A 24449-nucleotide genomic window follows, 5' to 3' on the forward strand; every position below is an offset into this window, starting at 1 on the left:
CTGTTCTATTCTGTTCTATTCTATTCTGTTCTATTCTGTTCTATTCTATTCTGTTCTGTTCTATTCTATTCTGTTCTGTTCTGTTCTATTCTATTCTATTCTATTATGTTCTATTCTATTCTGTTCTATTCTGTTCTATTCTGTTCTGTTCTGTTCTATTCTATTATGTTCTATTCTGTTCTATTCTATTCTGTTCTATTCTGTTCTATTCTGTTCTATTCTATTCTATTCTGTTCTATTCTGCAAAACAACATTCAATGAGTCGGAAAGGGGGGGGAAGTCGAAATAAATACAGAACAATTGACATATACAACATATAAAATGTGGCTTTAGTTTGTGTTAAAGGTAAGTAATAGTAAAAAGAATAATAAATGAAATAATAAATTATAAGCAGTAAAATTGCTAGTAAATGAGTGATTATTAAAACAGGGGTTGCAGTCACATTTTGTGATATAAAACTGATGAATAATGAAACTAAAGCATTTCTTATCTGTAAGCTTATATTATATTATATTACTGTAAGTCTGTTTATATTTCCAGCAACAAACTCACAATAGCCTCAGATTAGTGTTTGGCATCAATTATAGTTTTACTCATATTTTGATTTCCTTTTTATTTTATATGAAATTTTTCATTTGAATTGTTTTGAAAAGTTTTAGTAATTTTGTTGTTTTGCCATTATTATTATCATTTTTTAATGTCTAATTCGTTTTTTTGTTTTAGTTTGAGCTATTCTAATGCATAATGAGATAATGAGAAATGTTGACTGAGATAAAATAAAAATGATTTTTATTAAAAACTAAAAGTTCTATAGAATATTTATATTCTTTGCTCTTCTGTGTCTATGTGTTATGTATATATCGTTTTTAGTTTTGCGAATCTACACGGAATGTCAAAGTGAAAGGAAACGCTCGTCTGGTGTGTTTTGAGCCCTTCGTCTCGCCGTATGCAAAATAAAAAGGGCGTGGCTTCCAAGATGTAACGGAAGTAGTAAAGCATCACGGGAAAACACGTGTGTGGAGCTGTGGGCAGTAAAATCGCACGAAAACCCAGTCGGTCAGTATTGGCCTTTATATATGTTTTTATTTACTGCGCAGTCAGTTTTGTCCTCAATTCTTGGGGTTTTCATAAATTGCAAAGATGTTTTGTCAGTTAACGACTTGCACAGTGGTTTAGTTATTTGTCATTACAGTGTGTAGAATGTGTGCTGTGCGAATTACAGGCAGACATTGTAAACAAATAATTACAGAAGATCACAAAATTAGCATACAGCCAAATGACAAGTAAACATTCTAAACTGTAATTTGACAACATGCCTCCGCTTTTGAATGAACTTAAATCGTGGTAATACTGAAATATAAAGTTTGATAACAAGCACCACTCTACCTTTTTCATAATCTATCAGTGTCTTCTGTGATTTAAGAGCGCTTGTTGAAATCTGATTTAGTTGGGCTCGAGTGTGTTCTATACAGATGGAAACATGAACCACATTATTTTGGGTTATCTGTAAGAAATGTTTCACTTCGTTTAATGAATATACACTTGGTTTCACATGTACTTGAAATGCACCTCTTCTGTGTTTTTCACAGGTTGATGCTTACATCAGGCTCTTCCAAATAATCACCATGGCCTCCAAAAACACTGTAAGCGGTGACGACCGCTTCTCGAAGGTCCAGAAGGACCCTCGCTTCTGGGAGATGCCCAGCAGAGAGCGCAAAGTCAAAATCGACAAGCGTTTCAAGTCCATGTTCCACGACGAACGCTTTAAACTGAAGTATACAGTCGATAAACGCGGCCGACCCGTCAACCAGACGTCCACCGAGGACCTCAAGCGCTTCTACAAGCTCTCTGACTCCGAGCAGTCAGACGAAGAAGAGGAGAACGAGCAGACGGAAAAGCCCAAGAAGGAACAGAAAGTGAAAAAGGCTGATGAGGAACCTCAGGTTGAGGATGAAGAAGAGAGCGATGAATCTGAAGAGGAGGAAGAAGCCGAGAAGATCCCGAAGACAAAAGAAGCTAAGAAAACGAAAGAGCCGCTGGTAAAGGGAGTGAGAGTGTTTGAAGAAGGTACTGCATTACCTTTATTTTATGTAAGTGACCCTGGAGCACAAAACCGGTCAAAATGATAGATTTTTCTTTTATGCCAAAAATCATTAGGATATTGAGTAAAGAGTAAAAATCATGTTCCATGAAGATATTTTGTAAATTCCCTATCGTAAATATATCAAAACTTAATTTTTGATTAGTAATATGCATTGCTAAGAACTTCATTTGGACAACTTTAAAGTCGATTTTTTTTCAATATTTTGATTTACGACTTTGCTCAGATTTTCAAATTGTTGCATCTCGGTCAAATATTGTCCAATCCTAACAAACATTACATCAATGGAAAACTTATATAATACATACATACAAAAAATAGACCCTTATGACTGGTTTTGTAGTCCAGGCTCACATGATATTCATTATTAATCTGAGTAATGTATCTGATTGTTTTGTTTTGAAATGGATCTTCTGAAGACAATACGAGTGGTGTTCATTTATGTTATTTATGGCTTGATGCCGTTTGTATTGTTTTTAACAGATGAGGACGAGGAATCTGGTGTTGAAGAGGATGAGGAGGAGGAGGCTGATGAAGATGACGAGAGTGAGTCAGGTGATGACAGCGACAATGGACCCGATCTGGCTCGAGGGAAGGGTAACATCGAGACCAGCTCTGATGAAGAAGATGATGATGATGATGATGAGCTGGAGGAATGTCTGCGCCATGAGGAAGAGGAGATTGAGCATGACTGGGGAGAGATGTGGAAAGATGCTCCACGCAGTGACAACGTGAGATTCATCCCAATGCTTTATTAATCATAAACTGCTGTTCAGAAGTCAAATGTTTGAAAGAAGACTCTTACGCTCACCAAAGCTGCATTTCTTTGATCAAAAACACAGTAAAACTGTAATATTGTGACATTTTAAATATTTTGTATTTGAATATATTTTAAAATGTAATTTATTCCTGTGATGCAAATCTGAATGAGGGCTGTGCCTGCCTGTGGTGAAGAGATTGTGAATAAAAAAATATATATACCGTATTGACCCGAATATAAGACGATGTTTTTTTCTTGGAAGTACATCTGAAAAAACGCTGTCGTCTTATATTCAGGGTCTAGACTTTGACGTGTCAATAATACACCCACAACAATAGGTGGCGCCAAATACGCATAAAACGAGTGTGCCATGAAATACGTAATGCAATGCGTGTTGTAAAGATCGCGAGTAAAAACAAAAGAGAAAGAAAAGCTTATTTTGCTCATTGCGCCCTCCTGTGGCCTCGGGAGACAAGCCAAATGTTTAACCTATTTAATCTGCATATAAAACATTAGAAATTAGATATTTGTTTAATTTTTATTGTTGTGTAGTGTTGCTGTGTTGCATGCTACATTGATAGCTAGTTTAAAATTTTTATTTTCATAAAAATGTTTTGAAAGAAATTAATGTTGTTATTCAGGAAGAATGCAGTTAATTGTTCAAAAGTGACAGTGATTTCTGTCTCAAATAAATGCTCTTCTTTCCATTCATGAAAAAGAATCATTAAACAATTCTCACAAAAATATTAAGCAGCACAACTGTTTTCAGCATTGATAATAATCAGAAATGTATCTTGAGCAGCAAATCAGCATATTAGAATGATTTCTGAAGGATCATGTGACACTGAAGACTGGAGTAATGATGCTGAAAATTCAGCTTTGATCGCTGCAATAAATTACATTTTAAAATATATTCAAACAGAAAATAGTATTATTTTCCACGATATTGCTGTTTTTAATGTGTTTTTGATCAAATACTGTAAATGCAGCCACCTTGGTGAGCAGAAGAGACTTCTTTCAAAACATTAAAAAATCTTACCTACCTGTATCTCAGTATTTTTCAGCCTTTTGACAATATTTAATGTCTTCTATCTCTGAATGGTTTTCAAGGATCATGTTATTTCTTTTGTTTCGATCGGAGGAAGCATGGTTTTAACCAGTTAAGGTCTTCCCTGTGTTTTCAGGGTCTACCGAGAGAAGGTGCGAGACTATCAGTTCAAGCGTCTGAGGTATTACTACGCCGTGGTGGAGTGCGACTCCATCGAAACAGCAGCAAAGATTTACGAGGAGTGTGATGGCTACGAGTATGAGAGCAGCTGCTCGATGATCGACCTGCGGTGAGTGCCTCACATTCACAGAGACATTCGATTGAAATGTTTGAACTGAAACCATCAAATGTTAACCATCTTAACATTTCTAAGAACTTGGCGCTTGCATATTGTTTTAAAGATGGCTGATTTCTCTTAATGTGACATTGGCTCATGTTTGTGGCTCTGGGCGTTTTGCAGGTTCATCCCTGACGACGTGACGTTTGACGACGAGCCGAAAGACAGAGCCACTGATGTGGATTACAGTTCCTACAAGCCCAAACTCTTCACATCGACAGCCACCACCACAGCCAAGGTCTGTCACGCTGCATCCTACATCAAGTCTGAGCTGTTGCACTCCATCTACAATAATGCATGACTTGGATCTGCTGCTTGTCTTTAGGTCGAGCTGACGTGGGATGAAACGGATCACGACCGGGTCACGGCTCTCTGCAGGAAGTTCAATAAGGACGACCTGTTGGACATGGACTTCAAGGCTTACCTGGCCTCCTCCAGTGAGGAAGAGGAGGATGAGGAAGAGGCAGAGCAACAGGCAGAAGGTTAGTGATGACTGAATCATCTATCAACATGATTCTGAACCGGTAATGGTACGTTTTCATCCATCAGAAATGTTGTTGTGTTGAATTGAATGTTCTCTCAGCTGAGCCTCTTCCTGAGGAGAAAAAGAGCAGTAAAGAGAAGAAGAGCACAGAGCAGATCGCTAAATACAGAGAACTACTGAAGAGCTATCAGGACAAAGACAAGGAGAAGGATGACAGCATGGATATGGAAGTCACATGGATACCAGGTATCAGAGTGTTCAATTTAGTTATATTTCATAGATTATTCATTCTAAACATTTTAATATAAATATTAATATTATTAATTCATATTAATTTTGTTTTAATGTTTGTTTTGTTTGTTTTATTTTTGAATTGTTTAATGTTTTATTTTATATTTAAAAGTAACATTGCATATTACTGTTAAGAATATAATAATAATATGCATTTTTATTCTGTAAATATATTAAACATATAATAAAAAATAAATATTATGTATTATATATATATATATATATAAAATTGTAAATTTTATTTATTCATAAAATGTCTATTTTTTATATTTATATTAGATATTTATTATTTTATATAATATACATTCAGTAAATATTATATAAAAATGTATAATAAAAAATTAAAAACTGCAGTTATGTAAGATAGATTACTTTTTGATATAAACAGTATATATAAATACATATTTTAATTTGATTTATTAATTTAAATATATTTATAAAATGATTATATATTTAAAAATATATTTTTGTTTTATTAGTAATATTTTGTATTAATAAATAAATATATATAAAATAGTAAATATAAACTATATAATATTAAATAAAATTAGGTACATTATATTAACGCATTTTTTATTAGTTTATTCATTTAATTGCTTTTTAGGACTGAAGGAAACGACTGAGAAGCTTGTGAAGAAGAAAATGGAGGGCAAAGATCAGCTGACTCCGTGGGAGCAGTACCTGCAGAAGAGAAAGGAGAAAAAGAAAGAGAAGAGGAAAGGCATCAATAATTGCTATTGTAATTTTAGTGCTGTTCTGTAAAAAATTTTAAAATACTATTTATTTTACAGCAAAGTAGTATTATTAGTAGTTTTGTTTTTTTATTTAATATTTCATTACATTTTTGTAATTTAACAGAATAAACATTCTATTATTTCATCATCATCACTATTATTAATACCTAGTAGTAAGTTATTTTTTTAAAACAACTAAAAATGTAGAAATAAAAACGAAGGTTTTTAATTATTAGATGCTGCAAGTCGAAGAGATTCTTAGTCTAAAGTGTAACTTTTATTAGATTTTTTCAATTTGCCGATTTAATTTTGAGTCCATACTTTGATTCTATTTAGAACTTTTAGAGTACACAACATACACATATGTAAAATTTAGCTCGATGTGAAGAAATGGTCTCAACTTCTACGTACAAGAGTGACAAAGTCACGTTTGTAGGATATATTTTCAAATAGATGTCGCAATTCCCTTTTTCTGCCGTGGCAAAAAACGATTTCTATTGATTTAAAGTAAATCAATTCTGCATTCTGGGATTCCCCTCACTGCAAAAAATATATCATTCTTCAAAATCAGTGAGCAATTTTCAATTTTGCCTGAAGTGTCAAATATGCGCCCTCAAGAAGAGATTAGATTTACTGTAGTTTCAGAGTGTCACTTTTAATGAAAAATAGACACCGAGAAGCTGGAGTTAAAATTAGCTTTATTCATGTTGACACAAACGCCGCTCACACATTCAAACAAGTCTGTTGGCACTTTCACAGGCACCTCATTTTCTACATAACAGAAGAAACGGGCTTCCTCACTCATGCCATATATCAAAATACAGCTGTGAATGAATGAAAACCTCTTACACTTACAATTCCAGTGAATACGACCAGTGCTCAGAGCATGTAAAAACATCTCGACTCGTGGTCCAGGAATTTAGTGTACATGTAAGAACCGCTTGGGTAGTTCACATCATTAGACCCAATCCAGAAAAGGCACAAATTACAGAGTAATGTCAATAACACAAGGTTTGATTTGACCAAATAAAGCGGAACCCCAGTCCAGATCACAAGCATTTCAAAAGTAAAACCAACGGAATGAAATGACTAGATTGTGCCACAGTGTTACTAAAAAACAGCTACTTTATGAGAAATAGTGCAATTAAGGTTTGACATGGACATACACATGTAAGAGCTGGAGTGTTGTGTAGTGTTTACATCTACTTTATCACCACAGTATCATTTGTACAATTCCTGAAGCAAATGCAAATGGTGCTTGGCCTCGCCGCCATGCTGTTACAGATGACTGACAGGCCGTTGCTATTGTGATTGCTGGGCGATTTCTTACTGGCCTTAGTAAACAATCCCACTGTCTATGATATTGTGGTCCCTCCTTTAATGACTGATTTTTTTCTCTCCCCATTTTATCGTCTGATTGTTGGAAAAGTGACCGATTAGAATACCTTGAGTTGTCCACCGTAGTTTTAAACTTTGAAGGAATAGTTCAACCAAAAATGAAAATTTGATGACAATATATTCCCCCTCAGGATATCCAAGGCGTAGATGAGTTTGTTCGTTCATCAGAACAGATTTGGAGAAATGTAGCATTACATTACTTGTTCACCAATGCATCCTCTGCAGTGAATGGGTGCCGTCAGAATGAGAGTCCAAACAGCTGATAAAAACATCACAATAATCCACAAGTTCAAAGAAGAAAAAAATCCATCATTGAGGCATTTTTATATATATATATATATATATATATATATATATATATATAAAACTCTCGTTTCTTGCTTAAATACGTGTCCTCTATATAATATCGCTTTCTCCAGAGGAAAAAGTTGTCTTGTCTGAATCGGGAGAGAAATATGCACAGATCAAGCACCGTTTACAAGCAAAAACAGTCCAGGGCTGCGTTTCCCAAAAGCATTGCAAGCCTAAATTGATCGTATCTCCATGAGGCTTACGATGCTTTTGGGAAACGCAGCCCTGAACAGTTCTAAACAAATATGTGGTTGGATGATGTGAGAGGACAACAGGGGACGGCCATTTTTACTGAAGTAAGCGTTATTATGGATTTATTTTTGGCCAGAAGTGACGGTTTAAAGTTAAAACGCCATGATGGATTTGTTTCTCACAAACATGCAGTTTTTTGATTCACAAAATGTTAATAGTTGGACTGGAGTGGTGTGGATTACTGTGATGTTTTTATCAGCTGTTTGGACTCATTCTGACGGCACCCATTCACTGCAGAGGATGTAGTGATGTAATGCTGAATTTCTCCAAATCTGTTCTGATGATCAATCAAACTCATCTATATCTTGGATGGCCTGAGGCCGAGTACATTTTCAGCAAATTTTCATTTTTAGGTCAACTATTCCTTTGAAAAAATCAATGTTGCAGTTTGAGTAATAATAGTAATAGTGATATTATCTTAACCAGCACCACTAGTTCTCCCTCTCCTCATCTTTTCTCTCAAAGTCTTTGTAAAACCCCTCTTAACTTCATGCCGCTTACATACAATGTTGTGTTGCACCAAAATGTTATAAAATATAGGATTACATGAATATTAAGTAGAGAAAATAAGTTTATAGCAAAACGCTTCAGGACAAATTGTGCGTCACGTGTTGAGTAAAAAAATTCTACAAATACTTTAGAGCTCAGTAAAATACGGTTTCATTACGATACGACACGCAAGGCGATACAAATATGATTCTGTAGAATAAATCAAGTGAGTGACTTCACAAATTAGATTAAGATATTAAATCATCTTCCTCACAAGAAACACAACATGTCTGCTGTTAGTCAGAGTAAACATCACGGAATGATTATTTCACTTAAACGCTGTCAGTCACGTGAAAATACAGTAAAATCAGTAATATGGTGAAATATTATTACAATTTAAAGTAACTGTTTTCGATTTGAAAATATTTGGAGATGTAATGTATTCCTGTGATGCAAAGCTGAATTTTCAGCACCATTCCTCCAGTGTCACATGATCCTTCAGAAATCATTCTACTATGTGGATTCGCTGCTCAGGAAGCATTTCTTATTATTACGAATGTTGAAAACAGCTGTGCTGCTGCTTAATAATAATAATTGCTTATTAAACAGATTTTGTTCAGGATTCTTTGATGATTATATAAAACTCTCGTTTCTTGCTTAAATACGTGTCCTCTATATAATATCGCTTTCTCCAGAGGAAAAAGTTGTCTTGTCTGAATCGGGAGAGAAATATGCACAGATCAAGCACCGTTTACAAGCAAAAACAGTCCAGGGCTGCGTTTCCCAAAAGCATTGCAAGCCTAAATTGATCGTATCTCCATGAGGCTTACGATGCTTTTGGGAAACGCAGCCCTGAACAGTTCTAAACAAATATGTGGTTGGATGATGTGAGAGGACAACAGGGGACGGCCATTTTTACTGAAGTAAGCGTTATTATGGATTTATTTTTGGCCAGAAGTGACGGTTTAAAGTTAAAACGCCATGATGGATTTGTTTCTCACAAACATGCAGTTTTTTGATTCACAAAATGTTAATAGTTGGACTGGAGTGGTGTGGATTACTGTGATGTTTTTATCAGCTGTTTGGACTCATTCTGACGGCACCCATTCACTGCAGAGGATGTAGTGATGTAATGCTGAATTTCTCCAAATCTGTTCTGATGATCAATCAAACTCATCTATATCTTGGATGGCCTGAGGCCGAGTACATTTTCAGCAAATTTTCATTTTTAGGTCAACTATTCCTTTGAAAAAATCAATGTTGCAGTTTGAGTAATAATAGTAATAGTGATATTATCTTAACCAGCACCACTAGTTCTCCCTCTCCTCATCTTTTCTCTCAAAGTCTTTGTAAAACCCCTCTTAACTTCATGCCGCTTACATACAATGTTGTGTTGCACCAAAATGTTATAAAATATAGGATTACATGAATATTAAGTAGAGAAAATAAGTTTATAGCAAAACGCTTCAGGACAAATTGTGCGTCACGTGTTGAGTAAAAAAATTCTACAAATACTTTAGAGCTCAGTAAAATACGGTTTCATTACGATACGACACGCAAGGCGATACAAATATGATTCTGTAGAATAAATCAAGTGAGTGACTTCACAAATTAGATTAAGATATTAAATCATCTTCCTCACAAGAAACACAACATGTCTGCTGTTAGTCAGAGTAAACATCACGGAATGATTATTTCACTTAAACGCTGTCAGTCACGTGAAAATACAGTAAAATCAGTAATATGGTGAAATATTATTACAATTTAAAGTAACTGTTTTCGATTTGAAAATATTTGGAGATGTAATGTATTCCTGTGATGCAAAGCTGAATTTTCAGCACCATTCCTCCAGTGTCACATGATCCTTCAGAAATCATTCTACTATGTGGATTCGCTGCTCAGGAAGCATTTCTTATTATTACGAATGTTGAAAACAGCTGTGCTGCTGCTTAATAATAATAATTGCTTATTAAACAGATTTTGTTCAGGATTCTTTGATGATTAGAAGGTTCAAAAGAACAGCATGTATTTGAAATAGAAACCTTTCGTAACATTATATGTCGTTACTGTAACTTGTAATTCATTTAATGGATCCTTGTTGATTAAAAGTATTAATTTATTACTTAAAAATACAGTAGTCAACATTTGAAGTGGATCAAAAAAAGTTGTCTTAATACAAGAACGCATTTTGGTTTTAGGACAACTTTGGCGAAAGGTTTTGATCCACTTCAAATGTTGACTACTGTAGTACTGAACCCAAACTCTTGTATGGTGTAAATTACAGCTCACAAGTTATATAGAACGCTTTAATATTTCAGAACTCTGACCGCCTCAGTCTCCAGTGACTCTGGTTTGAAAACAGCAGCGTGAAATGCATTTGGAAGACAATGAGGGTGAGTAAATTATAACCAAACTTAATTTTTTTTAGGTGCACAAACACTTCTAATATAGTCTATATGGATTGTCAGTAATCTCTAATAATCTTTTTTGCAGCCTTTGTGCAAATTCTGAGCAGCACTTCATTAAGGAACAACAAACATTGGGTTCTAATTAATCAGGGGTGCGTTTCCCTAAAGCAGGGCTGTCCAAACTCGGTCCTGGAGGGCCGGTGTCCTGCAGAGTTTAGCTCCAACTTGCCTCAACACACCTGACTGGAAGTTTCTATGCCTAGTAAGAGCTTGATTAGCTGGTTCAGGTGTTTAATTAGGGTTGGAGCTAAACTCTGCAGGACACCGGCCCTCCAGGACCGAGTTTGGACAGCCCTGCCATAAAGCATCGTTAGCCAACTATGGTCGTTAGTTCCACTGAACTCTATTGGTAACGATGGAACCTGCGACCATAGTTGCTTTTGGGAAACGCACCCCAGAACGGGACGCTCTCTCAAGCATAAAATATGAGTTCGGGGATCTGCCCCCCCTGCACACCCGTCCCGTTGGTGCTGTCCGACGAGCACTGGAACTGGAAGGTCACCTTCCCGCACTGGACCTCTGTCATCCCCTCCTGGCCAAAATAACTCAACTCGTTCCCATCCAGAACCACGCTGGCCGTGTAGAAGGTGTCGGGTTCGATCTGCACCGGGTACTCGAAGAAGACGGGGAAGGTGTTGCTGGAGCCGTCGGAGAAGTATTTGATGATGGCGACGCCGAGCGTCACGCTGCCTTGGCGCTTCAGCTCGATCTTGGCCTGGTACTCGGCCGAGCCGCAGCTGGAGCCGTACAGCCCGAACCCGGCGATGAAGACGCGCTTATCCACGGCGAACTGGATGCTGTCGCAGCGGCCGCGGTATCGCCACTGATTGCTGCGGTAGGCGCAGGACTGAAAGCGGTGGCACCTCTGCGGCGTCAACCCTTTGCGTGGTTTGCAGACAAACTTGAGCTCCGGTTTCTTGGCCGCTGTGTACCACAGGAAGATATCGTTGGTTTCGTTGAGCGTCAGCACACCGGACTGCGCCACGCCGTTGGCAAAATCATCGAGCGCCATCGCCGGGATCCGTATCAGGTAGATGTTCTTTCCCAAAACAAGCCGTTTGTTCTCGATGCTGGGCTGGAGTTCCTGTCGGTGACACTCGGCCTCCGCCCAGCTCAACGCCGCCTCCAACACCACCATCTCCTTGGCGTTGAGCGTCTCGCGCCGCAGAATGCTCTCCAGAGTCTGAGCGTCGATGTCGCAGAAGCCCTCGGAGCGGAGCGCGAGCTCGGCCTGCGCGTCGATCACCTCCCAGCAGCGCTGCGTGAGGTCGGGCTCCTCGAACAGGCAGCTCTGAGAGAGCAGGACGCAAGCGTTTCGCGCGCTCAGGCTGGTCTCCAGGAAGTTGACGCAAGCGCGGGCCAAGTGGGGAACGATGTATTTTTTGGCGGCGTACAGCGTGGCGAGAACGGTGTCTGCACACAGGTCGATCTCATCACAGTAGATATACCTGAAAACAGAGCGCACACAATTCTGTAAATTCTACCGAACGCTGCCGTCATTGAAGCAAATGGGAAACAAACCAAATACTAAACATTCACTCAAATTGTTAAGCTGATAACCAGATCATTAGTTATGGGAAAAAAGGAGGATTACATTTATAAATAAATTAATTGAACATGTATTTCCCTATTTTAATAAAAAATACTGTCAAATAAATTATATTTTTATCCTTAAAGACCCATAACACAACAATTTGAGAGTTTGTAATGCAATAAAATAGAATTTAAATGCATTTAATAAAAATAAAAAAAACTTTGTAAAAATTGTTCTAAAAAGAAAATTAAACCTCACTTTATTGGACCTTACCTTAGATTTTGATCTTTAAACACATCACGACATCGTTTTAGTACTGGAAAAATATTAGAACTATAAATGTATCAAAAATAAATATATATATGTGTGTGTGTGTAAATAAATAAATACCATAAATCTATATAAAGTAAAATAAATAAATAATAATTATATTTATTTTATTAGAAAACAAATCACTAGTGTTCTCAGACGTTTGGACCCCACGTGCTATCTTCATGACCCCATCACATAAAAAAATGTGCAAAAATGTTTTGTTTCATTAATAGCTTTGAAAACCGTACTTCAACATGGCCAGGAATGACGCTGGCTCAACATCAGGGATCCGGATCTCCTCCTTATCTTCAGCCAGTTCCCCGTAGAACATGGCATGAAATACAGAACTACCCACAGCCAGGACATACTGAAAGAGTGAAAGACAATGAATTCAAAAAGAGATTATAAATATGATTTATAATGACATTATATACATGTATTTATATAAATAAAAAAAACCTACTTAAAATTCTCCATTTATTTTCTTAGGTTCTTTAATGTATTGTATTCACCGGATTCAATGTCAGTGTATTGGTAACACGGCTGAAGCGTGATATTTCTGTACCTTGTGTCCCGGCACTCTCTGGGTTCCTCCAGGAGGTCCCACCACAAAATGAATATCGGCCATCAGCTCGTTGTTGAACATGACTGAGTTTCTGCAGAGGACAAATGAGTGAGACCCTTCACATCCAGTGCCATCAATGCAACATCCCGTGCTGTCTAGGTAGGCAGCATAACAGAGCAATGCACAAGAGAAAGAGTGATTCACCTCTCTCTGATAGTGGGATACAAGCCTTGCCAGTTACATCCCTGAATGGTGTTGTTGTTGCGGACGTTCTGCTGCTGGTACTGTTGAACAGCGGTGGGTGTGACAGTGGCCAGTTTTTTGGCAGGAAACAGCTCAGCGGCCATTTTACCAACACATGTCAATTAATCAGGAGGATTTCATGACAGAGGATCTGGCAACCTGGATATTCAGAATGACACAAAAAGCATTTATTTTTCATACATTTAATCCAAAATGCTTGAAATTACAATTTTTATACATTTACTTCTATCGTTAATAACATGTATTTGGAGTTTAAGATATTATCAATCCAAACTGTCATTAGCAACCATTATATCTTTTTGATTCATTTTTAATAGATCTGTTTATCCATGTTATCTTAAACATAACCTACATTAAACTGGCGCTAAACGAAGCAGTTCACATTAAAAAAAAATTAATAATTCCCATTCATTGCTAGACTCGCATAAACAGTTAGCAATCACAGCTAAAGCAGCGATGATCATCCAAATATCACAGACCAGCAAGAATACTGTTAAATGCGTGTTTGAATGATCTAGAGTCTAGACTGCATTTAGTAAATGGTTTGATAACCGTAATATCAATGATAACAGATGATTATGAAGCAACAGGAAATAAACAAAAGCAGCCATCGGGCTCACAAACCTGCAGAAACCCCAAAACACCATCACGACATGCCTGCGCTCATTAACTAATAACAGTTCAATAGCAGTAATTACCAGAGGCCGATGAATGCAGCAGCTTTAGTGATTGAGTGAGGAAAGTTTGCAGCTGGTTTGCACATCAACAACATCCGCCTGACCGACTGCGCATGCGCCGTAAGAACGCTTCACAAATAAACACAATTATTATTATTTGTAAGCAAGAGAGAGAGAGAGAGAGAGAGAAGAAAATACGACTTGCCGCTAACAGTAGGTACTACGTACTTTAGATATTTTATTTGAGTTGTGTTAATATTTAGATACAAAAACTGATGTTAAGGGCAACCGTAGCAGATAACTTTTAATACAGCCGTGTCTTGATATGATAACATGTTTCTCACAAACTACAAATATTTGCTGAAAGACAAATCGCTACCAAATTACTTGTTAAAAGCCAATCATATATTTAATATTTCAAACATACATTTTATTGATACTAATATGATCAGCAGGTGGCACTAAATGCAAGGTTTTAGAGTAGCTAATTGAAAACCTGTTTTTTATATTATATGTATATATATGTGTGTATGTATATATGTGTGTGTATATATATGTGTTCTGTTTCTTTCCTGCACTGTAAAACCCACTTTCAGTTTTGGAAATGGTATTTTTCATTCAGAAAATCAAGCTGCTCTGAAAACTAAATTATAGAATAGTATATTGTACTTTAACCTGTTAACTGTCGGGTCCACTTTTTGAGTATCGGCCTTAAAATGACATTTCCAACTTAAATTGTTATACATTTTGAATGCTTTGGAGCAGAGACTTAAGGTTGGTCTCTTTTTAAGGTTGGTGAAAAAACGTTATCAAAATGAAATTACAAAAAAGTTATGGAAGTTTAAGTTTATGAAAATATAAAAATTTTAATATTTATATTTTATATACAATATATATTTGACAAAACATGTTTCACTCTAAAACTGCTAGAAAATCAAAACCAGTTGTGTTCCAAATTTGAGGTTGATATTTCAAAAAATGAACTTTCAGTGAAATTGTGTTTGGGCGCAGTACCAAGCTTTTCCACTAGATGACCATCTAACCCCTTTAGTAACCATATAAACTCCATTTCCGTATATGGTTCGAGTAATCTAAAACATGTTTTACCATACTTTTCTCAATATTTATGCCATAGACATCACATTCAGAAGTATTAAGGGTAGTATGGCGGTATTTGATTTCAATTCAACCTATAAAAAACACATAAAAGAAATGCGACAAGAACTCTGGACATACGTTATAGTTCACGATGCATCAAAAATTGAGAACCTATTGTTTTTTCTTTATATTCGAAACACTTTTAGACCTTTTTTTTTTCTTCTCAAAAAAAAAATAGAATGAATGTTATTTTTTGAACACTTGACATGAACATGAATGGAGATTTTTACTGATTTTTCATGATTTTATATATTTATCACTATTTCAAAGTAAAGGTCAGGACTCAGAACTCGCTCTCTGACTCTGATGAGTACTCTTCTTATAAATTAATAAATTACAGTTGCTCTGTAAAATATTTCAAAAATCCGTCACCAAATATGACAACTAGAGGCTTTAAGCTTTCAAGTGATATATAGTTTGTCAGGATTGCATTAGGTTCATACTAAGATACTACTGTTTAAAACATGTAATGGCAAGTGGGCCCACCAGTGGGCCCCTGGACATACGTTATAGTTCACGATGCATCAAAAATTGAGAACCTATTGTTTTTTCTTTATATTCGAAACACTTTTAGACCTTTTTTTTTTCTTCTCAAAAAAAAATAGAATGAATGTTATTTTTTGAACACTTGACATGAACATGAATGGAGATTTTTACTGATTTTTCATGATTTTATATATTTATCACTATTTCAAAGTAAAGGTCAGGACTCAGAACTCGCTCTCTGACTCTGATGAGTACTCTTCTTATAAATTAATAAATTACAGTTGCTCTGTAAAATATTTCAAAAATCCGTCACCAAATATGACAACTAGAGGCTTTAAGCTTTCAAGTGATATATAGTTTGTCAGGATTGCATTAGGTTCATACTAAGATACTACTGTTTAAAACATGTAATGGCAAGTGGGCCCACCAGTGGGCCAGTGACAGTTAACAGGTTAAAACAGAAATTGTGACTGTATTTGCTCCTCTTCTACAAGGACGAATGCGTTTTCATCTTTGTAGCAGACTGTTCAGTTTGCCAGCTGTAACAATGGAATTAATGGATAATTATAATACAAGAATGTTTAGCTCAAAACATTCTTGTATAATAAGTACAGTTGCAAACTTACATTGCTTACCTATAAACAGTCTCTCTTGCCACTGACAAAACATGTGTTACAAAAAGATATTGGATTTTTGAGCCTTACACATTTTTAGACGACTACTATCATCCTAACCATCTTCAGTTTTAAACATCGAGGTCAGTGTGTGAAAGTCACAGACTGCAAAGAATCTCTTTTATTAGTGATAAAATAACAAATATTCAGATGCATCCCTGGAATCCCACGGCCAGCAAACCTCTGACTGAACATTGACCCTGGAAAGCAGCTTGACTGGAGCTTAACAGCAAAAGCAGTCACAGGAATGCGACGCTGCCCTTGTTGCACTGATGCAAAGGCTTTACGTAATGGTTTACTAATTACACTATAGAGGCCTCGGCCTTGGGGAATGCTGGGTAACGGGTCTCTCAGTCAGACTCCGACAGGCACCGACCTAATGGAAGGGGTCCGTAAACAAGCCACACTTTTATTGTCTTGACATTGATTTGTATCTCTCAGAGCAATTCTAGGCCGTTTAGAGGTTTTTAAACTAGGAAATGACCATTGTTTGCCCATCGACAGTAGTTATGGTTAGCTTGAACACAAAATTGTTCTTTTTGATTGTTCGTGTGGAGTCTCATACTATGTTTACTCTTCTATTCATAGATCCAGTCCATTTTCTTTGCTTTTCCATAAAGTCTGAGATTAAGCTACTGTGGTAACGCTTGTGAAATGTCATATTAAAATATGAATTTAATAAAACATCAGTTTGCTTTTATAGGATGGTCGATTTGGTTATGGCAGACACAAAAACATGCACAACACAAAAAGAAACCAGAATGTGCCCAAGTTGTATTTGGACACTTAGCCACACTTGCAAGTGGCTGAATTTCATTGTATTCACGAACAAATGCTGCTAAACCTTTTCTCAAAACGCATTTTCATTTGTATCTTCGTTTTCAACAGCATATCTACTGTTTTAACATTTAAACTTAAACTTTTTTTTATGAAATGTTCTCGTAAATAAATAAATACAATTTCAAAACATACCCCACAAAATGGCCAAAAAGTATGTTTATGTTCAAACATGATTCAAAATATATTTGAATATTTTCTACCAATATATATTTTGGCAATTTTTTGTATATTTTTGAAAAAAAATAATAATAATAATTTTAAATTTATTTTAAATTTAAATACATTTCATAATAAAATTTGCACTCAATTTATTTCAATCCAAGAAAGAAAAAAAGAAAAGAAATTTGTTGTCTATAACATTTGAACATAATACATTTTAACAAAAATCTGCAAGGACCATAATTTACAATGTTCCAAAAAATTAAATATTACATTATGTGAAAAAACATGAATAAATTATTAGAAATTTAGTTTTGAACTCTAATAGGCTATTCCATTCTGCATTTAGCCTAATTGTAGGCTATAGTAAGATTTATTTATTGCCAATTTATTTTCTTGCCCTGAAAAGCATTTTGAAATTTATTTTGGTAAATGAAGGTCTAAAGCTAAATACATTTTCTATTTCAAAAATATGTGACCCTCTCTGTGAAATTCAAGTCTCAAAATCTAATTAGGAGATAACAAGCATCAAAGATCGATTTCAACCATTAATTTCACTATAATTTCAATCTTTGACATGACCTTACTCAGTCAATATTAAAGATATAAAGGTTACATTTTGTTCAATCACAGATTGTTCTTTACCTTAGGAAGGATGATTTTATGTAGAAAACAGTAAATCACAAAAAAATGACTTCAGCTGGGGTCACATTTATTATATTGAGCTTCACTGTATGGGAAGTGTGGCTGTGCTGTCTTTCTTAAAAATATATGCTACTTGGTTTGGTATTTTGTTATCTTTCAATAATATCCTGACATTTTTATGTGTGGTTTATGTCTCCAATAGCTTTTTGTGGCCACTGTATTTGCAATTTACATTTGAGTAACCACAAATAATGAGCTGGGATTAACAGCATATGCAGCTATATTTACACAACTCATGTGGCGTTGCAGCCATAACATTATACAGTATCTGCAAATACAGATATTGTATCATTTTAGTTGAATGTGGCTGCTAATGAAATCTCATGTTCTCTTTTTCCTCTGTAGTGAGCGGCGGTGATTTATGCCCCAAGTGTATTGTGGGATATCAGAGTCTCTGAACACAGGGTTGGTAAGACTTTTCCTACTCCACAACGATTTAAGTTTGGCCTTTGTGAGTTTTTTCCTTCTTTTATTAGATTATCTGTCATTTTGCAAAATGCATTTTGTACCAAACGTTTATGATTTTGAGAGATTGCTCTGAGTTATGATCATTTGAGCCCAGCACCAGAGCCCACAGTGTATATATAAGTTTATTTCAAAATATATTTTGACATGCTTTCAACATGAAAATTGATTTCAAAATATATTTCAACATGTTTGCAACATGTTCCACTAATATTTAACACTTAAAAATTGATTAAAAAAAATATTTTTTCTTTCTCTCTCTCTCTATACATTGATCAGTATCACCCAGCTCTATTTTCAATGTACTTTTCTTCCTAACAGTCCTGTCATGGTGTCACATTTAGTGTTGTTTTGCTGTGAGTGACGGCACATGCATTCAGCCCCAAACCCCCCAAGATCCTTTTCAAATCCTCGAGTGAGCAGATTGGCCAAAGTCAATTAGAAGTCTATTACAATGAAATGCTGTTTATGGAGATAAAGGATGAATTAGCAATACTAACTCTCTTCATTCATAGCCTCTCTTTTTCTCTTATTCTGTCAAGTGGCATTCATTGAATTGAATAATACGTCTCATGCCTGGGAACCGCAGAGTTTGGACTGAACACATGGTGTGATAATGGGGGGCTCTGTATTCATAGGCTGGTCAGTTCCTGCCCCTTGTATTGTGCGCAGGCTTTCTCAGGGCTTAGTGTATGTGTTGTGGAGAAAGAAAGGGTGGTAACAGTGTTTCATGAAGGGTATTGTAGTATTTTTAGTGAGGGCTCTTATTGTTCATTTGGCTGCGAGTGAGAGGAACAGACGGCTGGGCTGCACATCCAGGTGCATTCTGGGATCCGATGTGTCTTGATCCAACCCCTTCTTTGTCACATCATCCATTGTCATAATCTCAAGCTGTGTGTGTGTCCATCTCATAGACAGTCATTATGAGAGCATGCTACTCTTACACACCTTCGCCAGAGATTCCATCAAAGAAAAGGCCTTAGAAAAAAAGACAAAACAAAAAAGGACAAATTAAACTAAACTAAACAGCAAGTAAACCAAAAATCAAAAGCAAAGAAATCTGAACTGAACTGAACTAAACTAAACTAAACTAACCTGCAAGTAAAAAGACAAAAAAAGCTATCTAAACTAAACTAAACTGCAAGTAAAAAGACAAAAAAGCTATCTAAACTAAACTAAACTAAACTGCAAGTAAAAAGACAAAAAAGCTATCTAATCTAAACTAAACTGCAACTAAACTAAACTAAACTAAACTGCAAGTAAAAAGACAAAAAAGCTATCTAAACTAAACTAAACTGCAAGTAAAAAGACAAAAAAGCTATCTAATCTAAACTAAACTGCAACTAAACTAAACTAAACTGCAAATAAAAAGACAAAAAGCTATCTAAACTAAACTGCAAGTAAAAAGACAAAAAAGCTATATAAACTAAACTGCAAGTAAAAAGAGAAAAAAGCTATCTAAACTAAACTAAACTGCAAGTAAAAGACAAAAAAGCTATATAAACTAAATTAACTAAACTAAACTGCAAGTAAAAAGACAAAAAAGCTATCTAATCTAAACTAAACTGCAACTAAACTAAACTAAACCGCAAGTAAAAAGACACAAAAGCTATCTAAACTAAACTAAACTAAACCGAAGTAAAGGCAATAAAGCTATCTAAACTAAACTGCAACTAAACTAAACTGCAAGTAAAAAGACAAAAAAGCTATCTAAACTAAACTAAACTAAACTAAACTAAACTGCAAGTAAAAAGACAAAAAAAGCTGTCTAAACTAAACTAAACTGCAAGTAAAAAGACAAAAAAAGCTATCTAATCTAAAGTAAACTGCAAGTAAAAAGACAAAAAAAGCTATCTAATCTAAACTAAACTGCAACTAAACTAAATTAAACTGCAAATAAAAAGACAAAAAGCTATCTAAACTAAACTAAACTAAACTGCAAGTAAAAAGACAAAAAGCTATCTAAACTAATCTAAACTGCAAGTAAAAAGACAGAAAAAGCTTTCTAAACTAAACTAAACTAAACTGCAAGTAAAAAAACAAAAAAGCTATCTAAACTAAACTACAAGTAAAAAGACAAAAAAGCTATCTAAACTGCAAGTAAAAAGACAAAAAAGCTATCAAAACTAAACTAAACAAAAAAGCATTTAAAAAAACTAAACCAAACCAAAAAGACAATTCATAGATAGATAGATAGATAGATAGATAGATAGATAGATAGATAGATAGATAGATAGATGGATGGATGTGATTATTCAGCTCTCAGTTCAGTGGTCTTTTAGCCAGATCATGACCAGACCAGCACTAACCAGCATAAACCAGTCTGCAAATGTAGGTCTGGGTCTTTCTTTCTGTCCTCCACTGGTCATTCATTCAGCAATAGGGACCTGTGCTCACCACCAAAGAATAGTCAATAAAGAGCCCATCACTTTTCGCTGCATTTGCTTGAAAGAAAAGCATCTCAGAAAGCTCTTCTCCAGCCCAAACGGTCACCCCTGCCATCTGTGCTGCGGTTCTCCGCCCTCCTGTGCGTGATTGAAAGGGATAATAGAGTCTTGAATAAGTTTTGAATACTTGAGAATAGACCGTCCCTTATTATCTCCGCCAGCATCTGCCTGCCACTCCATTGATGTGCTCCGTGTATTTACTCCACTCCATTAAACCACTATAAACTCCATTAGCAACAACAGAGCCAATCAGAAACGGACACACAATAGAGATGGATAAGGGCCCTTCTCTCGCTCCTTCAGGTCTCTATTCAAAGGAGCGCTGGAACAGCTGCTGATAATCTGCTTGTGCACTGCTCGCCTTGTCTTTCTATTGTCGTGTCAATAGTTTCAAACAGGTGTTGCTTTAATTAATGTAGCATTCATGGGCATTCAGGGGCCCTCGGCCTCATAAGGGCACTCTGACAGTTGAAAGAGCAGCCAAACAGACATGCCATCACTTTCTGGACCAGTATTACAGGCGTTAATGACTTTAAATGGGATTTAAATGAGGCCAGTATGCAAATGTGTCCACTGTTTGCACTGGGACTCACTTAAATAAATACACACAAACATGCTGTTGAATGTTAGCATGTGATATTTTTAGACTCTTGGGCTTTTTGCCATTTCTTGATAGGAAAGAAGAGGGATGGCTCAGATGTGTATGCTAGATTCTAGTCTATAGATCAATGAAGTGATTTTCACTTTCTCCATGTGTATTTCAGAAAATTCTTCAATAAGGGGCCAAACTAACAAGCTCTTAATCACAAATTTAACTTTAGATTGAAGCAAAAAAAGTGTTTCAAAATTAGAGTGGATTAACTAATCATCATATTATGTGAAATTGTGATACAATATAAAACCATTATTTATAAATTTTGTTTACCACTATGTTACACGTAAATTTGGGCAATGCAGGTATGTGCCTGCATCGACTGTGGTAATTGTTGGGTCCACTAGATGGCTCACAGTTCGGCTGTTGATTTTAAAAATGACTCAAAGAAGAAGATGGAAGAACAACAGAGGAACAACTAAGTGCTGCAGGCGTGATGCATTTTCGTAGGCTAAAACCCGGAAAAAAGGTTAGCATTTTAGCACTTCTTGTCAAAGTCAATGGTTTTTTGAAAAGGTTTTGGTTGAAATAAGGTCTGTGGTTAAAGTCAAGCTCAAGATATTACATTACGTTTAGTCATTTAGCAGACGCTTTTATCCAAAGCGACTTACAAATGAGGACAATGGAAGCAATCAAAATCAGCAAGAGAGCAATGATATGCAAGTGCTATAACAAGTCTCAGTTAGCTTAACGCAGTACACGTAGCAAGTTTTTTTTTATTATATAATAAAAAGAAAACAGATAGAATAGTAAAAGAATAGAGAAGGCTAGTGTTAGAGGCCTTTTTTGCTTTTGTTAATTGTATAATAAATAAAAAGAAAACAAATAGAATAGTAAAAGAATAGAGAAGGCTAGTGTTAGAGGCCTTTTTTGCTTTTGTTAATTGTATAATAAATAAAAAGAAAACAAATAGAATAGTAAAAGAATAGAGAAGGCTAGTGTTAGAGGCCTTTTTTGCTTTTGTTAATTGTATAATAAATAAAAAGAAAACAAATAGAATAGTAAAAGAATAGAGAAGGCTAGTGTTAGAGGCCTTTTTTGCTTTTGTTAATTGTATAATAAATAAAAAGAAAACAAACAGATAGAATACAAAAATATGAGAAAAGCTAGTGTTAGTTTTTTTTTTAAAGAAAGCAAGCAGTAAACGAATAGAGTGCAAGTCTAAAAGGGCCAAGTTTTTTTTTTAAAGAATAGAATTAGAATAGAGAGTGCTAGAGTCAGAGGGTCAAATAAAGATGCAAGAGATGTGTTTTTAGCCGATTCTTGAAGATGGCTTAAGACTCAGCTGCTCAACTGGGCAGTTTAGCAATGTGGTCTGAGAAAGTCAGCTGATCATCAATCATAACTCCAAGGTTTCTGGCTGTTTTTGAAGTAGTTATGGTTGATGTGCCTAACTGGATGGTGAAACTGTGATGAAACAATGGGTTTGATGGAACCACAAGCAGTTCTGTCTTGGCAAGGTTGAGTTGAAGTTGATGGTCCTTCATCCAGCAAGAAATGTCTGTTAGACAAGCTGAGATGCGAGCAGCTATCGTCGGATCATCAGGATGGAATGAGAGGTAGAGTTGAGTGTCATCAGCATAGCAGTGTTATGAAAAGCCATGTTTTGAAATGACAGAACCTAGTGATGCCATGTAGACAGAGAAGAAAAGTGGTCCAAGAACTGAGCCCTGAGGCACCCCAGTAGTTAGATGTTGCAACTTGGACACCTCACCTCTCCAAGATACCTTGAAGGACCTATCTGAGAGGTAAGACTCAAACCACTGGAGTGTGGTTCCTGAGATGCCCTTTGCCAATAGGGTTGACAGGAGGATCTGGTGGTTAACCGTGTCAAAAGCAGCGGACAGATCCAGCAAGGTAAGTATTGAAGATTTGGAATCCGTTTTTGCCAGTCTTAGGGCTTCAACAACAAAGAGCAAGGCAGTCTCGGTTGAATGTCCACTTCTGAAAACAGACTGGTTGCTATCAAGGATGTTGTTCTTTGTGAGAAATGTAGAGACTTGGTTGAACACAGCTCGTTCAAGTGTTTTTGCAATGAAAGGAAGAAGGGAAACCGGTCTGTAGTTCTCTAAAAGAGATGGGTTAAGGGTGGGCTTCTTAAGTAGTGGGGTTATACAAGCCTTTCTAAATGCTCAGGGGAAAACACTAGTGTGAAGGGATGTGTTAATGATGTGAGTGAGTGCAGATACAACTATAGGAGAAATGGCTTGAAGGAGATGAATTTTCACATTTTGTATCATTGAATTCTTAGAACTTTAGGAAATAAACTCCAAAACTGTTAGGACAACATTCTTAGAACCTAAAATGGTCAGTCAGCATAGTCGTGATGTTCGGAGTACTTCTCAATTAAAGGGTTAGTTCACCCCAAAATGAAAATTCTGTCATTAATTACTCACCCTCATGTCGTTCCAAACCTGTAAGACCTTCGTTCATCTTCGGAACACAAATTAAGATATTTTTGTTTAAATCCGAGAGCTCTCAGACCCTGTATAGACAGCAACGCAACTGTAATGTTCCCAGGTCCAGAAACGTAGTAAGGGCATCGGTAAAACAGTCCATGTGACATCAGTGGCTCAACTCTTTGTGAAGCTACGAGAATGCTTTTTGTGCGCAAAGAAAACAAAAATAACATAATTTATATAACAATACTACTCCCCCGAGTTACGTCTTCCGCCATTTTGGAGCGTAATCAGCGTTGTTTACACTAAGGGTAAAGTGTGCGTATGCGTTGTGATACTCTCCAAAATGGCGAAAGACGGGGGAGAAGAATTGTTGAATAAAGTCGCTGTTTTTGTTTT

The 24449-nt window shown here is 36.0% G+C and overlaps 2 protein-coding genes across 3 annotated transcripts; one reads left to right on the forward strand and one right to left on the reverse strand.

Moving 5' to 3' along the window:
• The first annotated feature begins 972 nt into the window (after positions 1–972).
• On the forward strand, positions 973–5783 carry LOC107594442 (ESF1 homolog). The gene is made up of 9 exons (XM_016284498.1): positions 973–1056; positions 1590–2067; positions 2585–2832; positions 3503–3512; positions 4027–4198; positions 4370–4484; positions 4572–4728; positions 4830–4976; positions 5626–5783. The coding sequence occupies exons 2-9, from the start codon at positions 1626–1628 to the stop codon at positions 5781–5783; spliced, it is 1449 nt and encodes a 482-aa protein (XP_016139984.1). The 5' UTR covers positions 973–1056; positions 1590–1625.
• A 5263-nt stretch (positions 5784–11046) lies between these two features.
• On the reverse strand, positions 11047–14172 carry LOC107594463 (BTB/POZ domain-containing protein 3-like). 2 transcript variants are annotated; one of them, XM_016284520.1, is made up of 5 exons: positions 14087–14172; positions 13329–13526; positions 13125–13215; positions 12808–12926; positions 11047–12161 (listed from the first exon to the last, which is right to left on the reverse strand). In XM_016284520.1, exons 2-5 carry the CDS (start codon positions 13469–13471, stop codon positions 11126–11128), a joined length of 1389 nt encoding a protein of 462 aa, XP_016140006.1. In that variant the 5' UTR covers positions 13472–13526; positions 14087–14172; the 3' UTR covers positions 11047–11125. The 2 variants fall into 2 exon arrangements, with proteins under 2 accessions (XP_016140006.1, XP_016140007.1); XM_016284521.1 differs by having other exon boundaries at positions 14013–14087.
• Positions 14173–24449: the final 10277 nt, after the last annotated feature.

This window comes from Sinocyclocheilus grahami, unplaced genomic scaffold (genome assembly GCF_001515645.1).
Source record: "Sinocyclocheilus grahami isolate Dianchi unplaced genomic scaffold, SAMN03320097.WGS_v1.1 scaffold183.1, whole genome shotgun sequence".
In the NCBI taxonomy this organism is placed as follows: Eukaryota; Metazoa; Chordata; class Actinopteri; order Cypriniformes; family Cyprinidae; genus Sinocyclocheilus; species Sinocyclocheilus grahami.

Excerpts from the sequence above, each read along its gene's own strand:
- LOC107594442 (XM_016284498.1), top strand. The coding sequence starts at position 1,626 with ATGGCCTCCAAAAACACTGTAAGCGGTGACGACCGCTTCTCGAAGGTC. Across the intron at positions 4,485-4,571 it reads CAGCCACCACCACAGCCAAG|GTCGAGCTGACGTGGGATGA; the intron begins GTCTGTCACGCT and ends GCTTGTCTTTAG. Across the intron at positions 4,729-4,829 it reads GGCAGAGCAACAGGCAGAAG|CTGAGCCTCTTCCTGAGGAG; the intron begins GTTAGTGATGAC and ends ATGTTCTCTCAG.
- LOC107594463 (XM_016284520.1), bottom strand. The coding sequence starts at position 13,471 with ATGGCCGCTGAGCTGTTTCCTGCCAAAAAACTGGCCACTGTCACACCC. Across the intron at positions 13,216-13,328 it reads TATCCCACTATCAGAGAGAG|AAACTCAGTCATGTTCAACA; the intron begins GTGAATCACTCT and ends TGTCCTCTGCAG. Across the intron at positions 12,927-13,124 it reads AGAGAGTGCCGGGACACAAG|TATGTCCTGGCTGTGGGTAG; the intron begins GTACAGAAATAT and ends TCACTCTTTCAG.